At 37.2% G+C, this 11,060-nt stretch overlaps 1 protein-coding gene across 1 annotated transcript; it reads right to left on the reverse strand.

The window, feature by feature from the left end:
* Positions 1–5,926: 5,926 nt before the first annotated feature.
* LOC120073925 (uncharacterized) lies at positions 5,927–10,421 on the reverse strand. The gene is made up of 2 exons (XM_039026848.2): positions 7,063–10,421; positions 5,927–6,599 (listed from the first exon to the last, which is right to left on the reverse strand). Exons 1-2 carry the CDS (start codon positions 9,950–9,952, stop codon positions 6,082–6,084), a joined length of 3,408 nt encoding a protein of 1,135 aa, XP_038882776.1. The 5' UTR covers positions 9,953–10,421; the 3' UTR covers positions 5,927–6,081.
* Positions 10,422–11,060: the final 639 nt, after the last annotated feature.

Raw genomic sequence — 11,060 nt, forward strand, 5'->3', positions numbered from 1 at the left:
TAGATATAAAAATGAGAGTTTGGGAATCTATTGGATAAAAACGAGTACCAAAGTTGTAATTTAACCTTAAATATTTTGATTTTAGGTTTAATAAGTTGACATATTAAAAAATAAAAAATTAATTAGTGTATTAGACTTGAAATTGAATTTAACGTATAATAGGTCTCAATTTTTTAATTTTGTGTATGTATGTAAATTTTAAAAATGATCAATGATCATTATCAACAAAAAAAAAAAAAAAATGCAAGGTTCTATTGGATGTAAAATTGAGAGTTTGAAAATCTATTAAACACAAAGTCTAGAAAGTGAGAACTAAATTTGTAATTTAACTTTAACTATTTTGAATTGTGTTTGTTTTGAAGGTTAAATTACAACTTAAAAGATCTATTGAATTTTGAGAATTTTTTGAGAAAATTATGAAATGACAATATTTTAGTCCTTGGAGGCTGAGAACTTAAGATATGTTGAAATCATCATAATTTTTACGGTCTTTCCAAGTTTAGCATGGTGGAAGTAATTATAATTATCTTCTATTGGGTCAAGTACTCTTCATTTGGCCCAAATACTCAAGATCAATACAGGAAAGATGAAGAAAAGGCTAAGAATTATTCTACCAAATCCTCGATGATCGATACTCGACGCTCGACGTCTTCCTACTTGATGCTCGATGAGAATTCCCTTCTTCATGAGTCTCTATTAAATCCTCGATGGAACTCAATGACAAATGAACTAATACTCTACCTTACTCGATGATTCTTGAAAAATACTCGGTGTGACTTGAAGATGAAAACAATCAACTCGATAATGAAGATCAATGCACGATTAAACTCGATACTCGGTAATTCGATGCGATTTGAATGGTGAATGAATGGCACGTGATTTGCAAAAAGAAGACAATCGTATGAACAAGAAAGATAAAGGCAAGAAGATGAAACACATAGTTTATGTGGTTCGGCAAGATTACCTACGTCTACTGGAAGATCCAAGTTCTTTTACTAATGAAGATTGCATATAGTTTTTGTTATTTACATAAAACTAGGAAAAATGATGATAACTCTCTCTATTTTTGTTTTAAAGATCGGAGGTATTTATAGAGCATACCAGCTAACCATTTACATCACAAAGTTAGTTATAAACAAATAAAAAACTGAGGTATTTGAGTTAAAGCTTCTTCAAATTCTCCACCTTGACTCTAAGGCCTTACAATCTTCTTATCTTCTTGATTTTGACCATTTTGTCTACCCTGTGTCAATTTTATCTCTAATGAAATGATATTTGATATCAACATGCTTAGTTCTAGTGTGGAATTGTAAATTTCGGGATAAATAGATAGCACTTTAGTTGTCACAGTAGAGTTTCACCACTGTTTGATCTATTCCAAAGTCTTTCAGCAATCCCTTAAGCCACAATGCCTCTTTGATTACTTCTGTTAAAGCCATGTATTCGGCTTTTGTTGTAGATAAGGCTACTATAGGTTGTAGTGTTGCTTTCTAGCTGATTAGATTAGAAACATAAAGGAAAAGGTAACCTGTTAAAGACCACCTTTTGTCCAAATCACCAGCATAGTCAGAATCCATATATCCATAAAGTTCTATGTTTGGTTCAGCTGACCTTTGGTAGACTAATATTTTTTTAGACCAAACCAAGTACCTTAGGATCCATTTAGAGACTAATATTGAGTTTTTAGACCAAACCAAGTACCTTAGGATCCATTTAGTAGCCTTTCAGTGTCTCTTACCAGGATTAGATATATATCTACTAACTAAGCTAGCTGAATATGAGGGATCAAGTCTGGTAGAAATCATTAAATACATTAGGCTTCCAACTGCTTGACTATAGGGTATGACAGTCATCTGTTTCTAATGTTCTTGGTTAGAATCTTTAGGAGAGTTAGTAGAGGAAAGCTTAAAGTGCTTAGCAATAGGTAAGCTCACAGGTTTAACATCATTCATGTTGAACCTTTTAAGGATCTTCTCATAGTAGTTGGACTGATTGATGCTTAGAATAGACTCCTCTTTGTTCCTTTGGATCTCTATTCCTAGGACCTTGCTTGCTTCTCCCAAGTCCTTCATATCAAACTCCCCTTTTAAGAGGTTTTTAACATGGGTTAGATCTCTTTTTGACCTACTTGCCAGCAACATATCATCTACATATATGAGTAGGTAAATCTTGTCCTTGTAAGAATTTGTATTTACATAAACACATATGTCAAATGAATTTCTTTTGAATCCAATGCTAGACATATAGTCTTTGAATCTCTTATACTAGAACCTAAGTGATTGTTTTAACCCATATATAGACTTGTTAAGTAAGCAATAGAGATTTTATTTCCCTTTAACTTCAAATCCTTTAAGTTGCATCATATAGATTGTCTCCTCTAGATATCCATTAAGAAAAGCAGTTTTAACATCTAATTGATACGATTCTAAACTATTTTGAGCAACTAAGGATAGAAGAAGTTTTATGAAAGTCTGTTTGATGACTGGAGAGAAAATCTCAGAATAGTCTATTCCTTCCCTTTGAGTGAAGCCCTTTGCAACCAATCTAGCTTTATACCTAGGCTTTTGATCATAGGATACTTCTTCCTTAAGTTTGCAAACTCATTTAGAGGCAACAGGTTTGTAACCCTTTGGTAGAGGAACTAAAGACCAAGTGTCATTCATCTTTAGTGAATGCATCTCCTCATTCATAACTTATATCTAATCCCTTACATTAGCACAACTTGTTGCTTCCTCAAAGGTTGTTGGTTCTTGGTTAGTAGGAGCTACAGTACCATTTAAAACCATATTCATATAGTTCATTTCAATATATTAGTTAGAGGTGTAATGGTTCTCCTTTGTCTATCCCTAGCTAAGACATACTGACTTAAATCAGGTTGCTCACTTGCTATCTCCTCATGTTCTCCTACATCTTCCTCAGTTTCTCCTGTGTCACTAGCTTAGCTAGACTCTATTGGTTGCTCAGTGGGTAGCTCCACCTCAATTCCTGTGTTGGATGACTCACCTTCATCCTCAAGCTTTTGCTCTTTTTGCATAAACATCTCCTCTTCCCTAAAGGTGATGTCTTTGCTCACTATGAACTTCCTCCCAATCGGATGCCACATTTTAAACCCCTTGACATCCTCTGTAAAGCCTACAAATATGCACTTGACTGCTCTAATCTTTAACTTTCCCTTCTTTTTGTGTACAGACCCTACACATCCAAAGACCTCGATGTTATCTAGATTAGGAGGATGATTAGTCAATTCTTCCTTAGGGGTAAGCAACTCTAAATATGTGTAAGGGTACCTATTCAAGGTAAACACTGTATAGGCTACAGCTTCTGCCCAATAATTTTCCCTTGAGATAGTATCAGAAAGTAAACACCTAACTCTTTCCATTATGGTTCTATTTAACCTCTAAACAACCACAATTTATTGAGGTGTATACCTCACTGTTCTATGGCTAGTTATACCATTGTCATTACAAAATTTGTCAAAGTATTCATTTCAAAACGCAAGTGCATTATCGGTTCTAAAGTATTTTAACCTTTTAGATGTTTGATTTTCTATCACGGCTTTCCATTCCTTAAACTTCCCAAAATTTTGGTCCTTAGTTTTAAGAAAGTATATATAGCTCTTCCTAGAAAAGTCATCTATAAAGGTTAGAAAATACCTTGAGCCACTAAGGATTGGCATAGGAGATGGTCCCCATAGGTCAGAATGGACATAATCCAATGTTCCTTTGGTGGTATGCTGAGATTTTGTGAAACTTTTTCGGCTTGTTTTACCTAGAATGCAATGTTCACAAGAGGAAAGATGTTCACTGATACCTTTGGGCAGTATACCTTGTTTAGATAATGTTTGCATCCCTTTTTCACTAATATGGGATAGTCTTTTGTGCTACAAGTCAATCTCTGTTAAGCTTGCTGTTGAAACCGTATAGGTACTTGTCATCATCTCTATTCCTCTCACAATATAAAGGTCATTGACCTTTTCACTAACCAACACAACCTTGGAATCCTTGATCACCTCAAGAACTCCACATTTTCCTCTGCATTCGCACCCAATGAAGTCCAGCATACCCAGAGATATCAAGTTCTCTTGAGCAAAGGTACATGTCTCACATTTCTTAGAAGCTTGATTGATCCATCCTTTAGCTTCAAGGATACTGAACCAACCCCTTTGATCTTGCAGGCTTCATTGTTTCCCATGTACACAGATTCTCCATCTACATCCTTGTAAGTATTAAACCAAGGTCTGAAAGGTGTCATATGATAGGTACAACCGGAGTCAAGTACCCAGTCATGCTTCCCAAGAGGACTGATTTGGTTAGTTTGGTTTCTAGTGGAGGCTAAGGCATCAAAATAAAAGTAGAAACCTTCAACCACTGAAGCTTTTGGTTGTTTTCCCTTCCAATCCTTATTCTTTTCCTGATTTTTTTGTTTCCAGCTGTAGCAATCTCTCATCAAGTGACTTTTTCTTCTTGCAGTAGTTACATCTCAGCTTGGTCTTAGGTTTGTGCTCTTCACGTGACTGATTTTTATTCCCCTTAGACTGATTATGTTTGTTCTTCCTCTTGACAAACAGCCCCTCTGAACTAGGTTGCTTCTTTTTTACTGACTGAAGCTCTAACTCTCTAGTTCTTAATGCTGAAATGATGACATCAATGGTAACTGATTCTCTACCATATTTCAAGACATTCTTCATCTTCTTATAGGCTTCGGGTAGAGAGTTTAATAACACAAAAGCTTCATTCTCATCGCCAATTTTCTCGCCAAGGCTCTTGAACTGATCCAAATTATCTGAAAGAGGCTTGGCAAAATCCATCTTGAACGTGAAAAACTTCTCCCTTAGATACATCTTGTTGGGAAGATCCTTGGTTGCAAAAAGACCTTCCAGCTTGGCCCACATCTTGTAGGCCATGTCTTTATCACTTGTTTCAAGATGTTGTCACTGAGATTAAGAACCAAAGTCTCATATGCTGTAAGCTCCATGTCTTCCCTTTCTTGAGCTGATATAGTAGGTGGCAAAGTTGATGGGTCCAAAAGGGCCTTGTGAGCTCTCTATTGTCCAAGAATAACTTTGATTTTGGCCTTCCATAAGCCAAAATCACCATTCCCATCAAACTTCTCAATTTCATACCTTGCAACAACCATTTCTGATCTGATTGAGTATCAAGTCTAGATTTCTTAAGTATCTTGATGATCCAAGAATGTTGACCTTGATAATCTTCAAACACTCTGATACCACAAATTGTTGGATCAACCACTTTTCACTAGGCCCAAATGCTCAAGATCAATGCAGGAAATATGAAGAAAAGGCTAAGCATTATTCTGCCAAATCCTCGATGATCGATACTCGACGTTCGACGTCTTCCTACTCGATGCTCGATGAGAATTCCCTTCTTCGTCTGACGAGTCTCTATTAAATCCTTGATGGAACTCGACGACAACTGAACTAATACTCGATCTTACTCAATGATTCTTGAACAATACTCGGTGCGACTCGAAGGTGAAAACGATCAACTTAAAGCTACTCGATAACGAAAATCGATGCACGATTGAACTTGATACTCATTATTTGTTGCGATTTGAATGGTGAATGAATGACACGCGATTTGCAGAAAGAAAACAATCGTATGAACAAGAAAGATAAAGGCAAGAGGATGAAACACAAAATTTACGTGGTTCTGCAAGATTGCCAATGTCCACGGAAAGATCCAAGTTCTTTTACTAATAAAGATTGCGTACAATTTTTGTTGTTTACAAAAAAAAATTAGGAAAAATAATGATAACTCTCTCTATTTTTGTTTTAAATAGAGCATACCAGCTGACTGTTTATATCACAAAGTTAGTTATAAACAAATAAAAAACTGAAGTATTTGAGTCAAAGCTTCTTCGTCTTCTATTACCAAAATCGGGATTTTACTAAAGAAGTCTAAGTGAAGAAGTTAAAACAATGCAAGTTAAAATTACACTGTGTTCCATCTCTCTTTACATAGAAAAAATTGAAAAGGATCAAGAAAAAAAAACAGAGAACAGCCTGAAAAATCAATGGAAATCACAAACCCTTTCCCCTGTATTGTTATATTATACAATTCTTTAATTCACTTGACTCCCAGCAATAGAGGAAGATGGGTAAAGCAATGAGGAAGAAGAAAGGCTGTAACCATCACTTTTAACACAAACACTTTCCGTTCCCGGTTTATTAGACGAGGATGAAGCTGTTGCCATTGCCAACACCCCCTTTGGCCTCTTGTTTTCTTGACCATCACTCCCCCCTTCAACGAACACGTCAATCTTTGAGTCGGTTTCGTGCTTGATTTCTTTAAGCATGGCAGCGACATCTTTCATGTTCGGGCGCTCGTCCGGGGAGAAGTTCACGCACAGCAATGCTATGCCTAAAACTTGCACCATTTCCTCTATCTCTGTCTCTGGCCTAGACAGAAGGGTTGAGTCTAGAACTCCCACCCCTTTCTTCTGTCTCACCCAATCAACCACATGTTGCCCTTCTGGTATTGTTGGATCAATTGGTTGCTTTCCTGTTAGGACTTCCAATACTACGACGCCAAAACTGTAAACATCGCTCTTTTCTGTGATCTTCATCATGTATCCATATTCTGAAAGGAAAAGAAAGATTGACGAGTATTCTTAGTATTGGAAGAATGATGAGTACTCTTAGTATTGGGTCGAAAAACAAACGATGTTTGTCATGTACAAGGGAGAAAGCCAACAGTAAAGGATTCAGTCATTAAGGGGGAAAATGGTTCTATAGCTGTAAAGTTTCATCAAGTAAAGACACATTATGAATAACCAAGCATGAGGTTTAGAGTAGTGTCATACATAAATTCACTAACCCTATTAGCACTCTGTTTTATCTGATATTTATCTTTAATAATAAACTATTATCTTCCTCTGTTCGTGGATATAGCTAACAAATTATTAGTAAACCATGTAATTTTTTTGTGTCAATCTTTACCGTTTATGTTTTTTTCGCTTTCTTTATTTGTCAATTTCATAACAAATTAGATAAAAGATATTACTTGATATGAAATAAAAATGATGATCAGAGAAAACGTTTACCAGGAGCAATGTATCCATAAGAACCGGCGACGGTGTTGGAAGACTGACCGAAATTGCCATCATCGACAAGCTTGGCAAGGCCAAAATCAGCAATGTAAGGCTCAAAGTCTAGGCCAACGAGAATGTTATTGGCTTTGATGTCCCTGTGAACAATGGCAGGGACACAGTCATGGTGCAAGTAAGCAAGCCCTTGTGCTGCACCAAGCAAGATTTTGTACCTAAGTGCCCAGTCCAAGGCAACATTATTCCCTCCTCTTTCATGGAGGAGGCTTCCCAAACTCCCATTGGGCATGTAATCATACATAAGCAACCTTGTGTTTTTGTTCCAACAACAACCCAAGAATCTAACAATGTTCTTATGACGAATCAAGCCTAAAGTTTTCACCTCCGTGGAGAAGGAATCACGAACTCTTGGTTTATCGTTAGTATACCCTTTAGCGACAGCTGATACTGTTGGCCACAGCTTCTTCACTGCAATGACCTCGCCGTTACCAATATCAGCTCGATAGACAACCCCAGAACATCCTTTTCCAATCACATTTGAATCTATTAGGCATCTTAGTACTTGGTCCACAGAGAAATTTAGTTTCTGGAATGGTGTGAATTGCCAAGGCCATTTGTCCCCTAACTCTGAATCATCATCATCGATTATGTTTCTTCTTGCTCTAACCACTGCAATAATCCCCACGATTATCATGACAAATGTTAAAACAACAAGCAAGGCAATTGCTAGCTTAAGCTTATGTGATAGTCTCACATTGTTTCCATTCCTCGTTAGTCTTGATCCATCCATAGAGAAACATGAGTCCCTGATCGAAGAACATAGCCTTTCATTGCCAGTCAGGTCCATTGGTGATAGCTGCCTGAAAAGCTTGTTGTCAGGGAGATAACCACTGAAATTATTGTAAGAGATGTTGAGAGAGACCAGATTACTCAGCCCGGCAAGCGGTTTCAAGTTGCCCTCAAGCTTATTTCGCGACAGATCAAGTACTGAAAGCTTGGTAAGTGCAGATATTTGAGGTGGGATTGGCCCATAGAGTTCATTGTTGCTGAGATTGAGAGCAATTTCAAGAGCATCAAGCTGTCCCAACTCCAGTGGAATGTTTCCAGTAAAATGGTTGTTACTAAGATCGAGTAGTTGCAAACCTGAACATAGCCCAAGAAATGTCGGTATCGATCCCGAGAACAAGTTTGCTCTCAAAACAAGCTTATTTAACGAAACAAGACTGCCAAAGCTCCCCAGAAGCTGACCCGAAAATCGATTATATGAAACATCCAAGACCTGAAGCTGAGACAAAGATCCCAATGAGTTGGGCAAGGGACCTTCTAAAGCATTATAGCTCAAATCTATCATCTGCAACTCTCTGCAATTGCCAATCTCATCAGGCAGTGGACCAGAGATGCGATTCCCAGAGAGATCAAGAAAGTCTAAACTACTCAGGCTGCCAATTGTTCTGGGAATCCCACCCGCAATCCGGTTGTTTCCAAGCCGTAGCCGTACAAGCGAGCTGGCGTTACCGATTTCGGGTGGGATTGGACCAGATATATCATTGGAAATCAACAGAAGTTTTGTGAGATTATGAAGCTGAAACAATCCAGAAGGAATAGCCCCAGTGAGTGAGTTATGAGACAAATCAATAGCTTCAAGATTACTACACCCCTCCAAACTTTCAGGAATGCATCCTTCAAGTTGGTTCTGCCATGCCAACAACACAGTAAGCTTTGATAAAGCCCCAAGCTCTGGAGGAATCAACCCAGAAATCTGATTGTTATCAAATTGCAACTGCAACAAGTTCTTGGCATTTGAAAGACTAGAGGGGATTGAACCAGAGACATGGTTATCACTAATCATAAACTCCTCTAGCTTTGAAAGTTCCCCCAAAGTTAATGGTAAAGTCCCAGACAGATAATTCAAAGAGAAATCAATTCTTCTTAAACTGCTACAGTTACCAACCTCTTTTGGGATTGCCCCAACTAAATTGTTCTGCCATAAGAACAATTGTTCAAGTTTTTTGAGCTCCCCTATCTGTGGTGGAATCGAACCAGAGAGACTATTTTCATAAAGATACAAATCAACAAGCTCAGAACAGTTGCCTAGATCGGAAGGAATTTCACCGGAGAGCAAAGTCGTGTAAATCGACAATGTCTGAAGCTTCTGAAGCCTTCCCAAAGACAACGGTAATCGCCCGGAAATCTGAGTATCGGCAAGCCCTAAAAATGTCAGTTTACTGCAGTTTCCAATCTCCGGTGGGATTTCTCCGGTAATTTCTTTGTTACCTCCCGCTCGAAGAACTTCGAGATTTCCTAATTTTCCAACGTCCGGCGGCAAAAATCCAGACAGCAAATTATCAAAAATGAAGATATTCTTGAGGCTAGAGCAAAACCCTAACTCCGCCGGAATACTCCCCGTCAACTGGTTTTCGTTCAAAATCAAGTCCTCCAACTTCCGGAGATTTCCAATACTTTCAGGAATAGACCCCACGAGATTATTGAAGCTCAAGTCAAGAACTACGAGTTCCGTACAGTTTCCGATATCGTCGGGGATTTTTCCGGTAACATTAGCACCGGAGATAACAAGCTTCTGAAGAAACCGAAACGAAGAGAGATTCGAAGGCAGAGGAAGCCGAAGAGGAACAAACTGAATATTGATCCCAGTAACAAACCCATGAGAGGAGCAAGAAATGGAGGTCCAATTACATGGATTAGCGTCAAAAACATCCCAATCAGAGAAATGAGAACGACTACCAGAACTTCGAAGCCATGAAAATAACAGAGAGGCTTCGCCATTAGAAGCAGAGACACGAGAAACACAGTGAAGAACAGAGAAAAAGAAGAAGAAGAGGAAGAAGGGGAAATAGTGTCTCGAAGAAGGGGTCGACGACATTTGCATCAATTTCCAAATCCTTCTTCTCGAGTTTGTATCATTGATATTGCAGCCTCTTTCCGTTTCTCTCGAAGAACTAGCAATGGCGATCCATCAAGGAAGGGAATCAAATTGAAGCCAATAAAATACAGAACTGAGGAGCATTATCTTGAGATTATCAAAACAAAACCCACTACCCACGCCGCGCTTTGGATGCTTGTTTTTGGGTTTTTTTTCTCTCTAGGGAAGAGAGGGGGGAATTGAATAATGGAAAACGGGGCACGAAAAGAGAGGAAAAAGATGAACAGAGAAAAAACCAGAATGGGTTTGAGTTTAGTGTTTAGAGTTGAAGAAGGGCCTAGTTTTGAATCAGAATGGCCGCCATTGTTGCTTCTTATTTGCGTGCTTCGTCTCGCTCCATGCATCAAAATTACCAGCTCGGGAGGCAGAGTGTCTCTGTTGACGAAGCATGAACAGGGATGTGAAGAAAAATTAGTTTCTCTTTCCTTAAAATAATACCATTTTGGTACTTTAAATTTAGTTTATTGTTGATTTTTTTAAAATTTTTATTTTTATTAGCATTTCTATGGTAATATATTGACATTTGTATGAAAAATATTAGAAATTCAGAGCTAACATTGAAAAAAAATAATTATATAAAAGTAATGGGACCAAAAATGGAATGAAAAGAACAAGGACCATATTTAATTACTTTTCTTTTCAAATTTAGTTAAATTACACCTACTTTTCCAATAAACTTTGAAATATATATTTGTTGAGTTATCGAAACTCTCAATTCTTATAAATTAATTCTTGAACATTCAAATCTTTAAAATTCACCATAAATAAAGTTTAAAGTTTCATAGACATAAAACTCATAATTATATCTAATAGATGGATTAGTTTTTCTCTCTCTTTAATGAATTTTTAGGCACAATTTGAAAGTTTATGACGTATTAAATATTTTTTAAAGTTTATGGACCAAATAAGACATAAAACATATAATTCTATATTAGATTTGAAATTTAACTCTTCTTTTTTAATTTTTAATTGTTGAACCTTTTGTAATCACAAATTGAATTGACTTGACTCCTATTACTTTTAATCTCCGCCCTTCATCTTTTCAAGTTGCATC

The sequence above is a fragment of the Benincasa hispida genome, chromosome 1 (assembly GCF_027475165.1).
Source record: "Benincasa hispida cultivar pf3 chromosome 1, pf3_genome.v1.1, whole genome shotgun sequence".
NCBI lineage: Eukaryota > Viridiplantae > Streptophyta > Magnoliopsida > Cucurbitales > Cucurbitaceae > Benincasa > Benincasa hispida.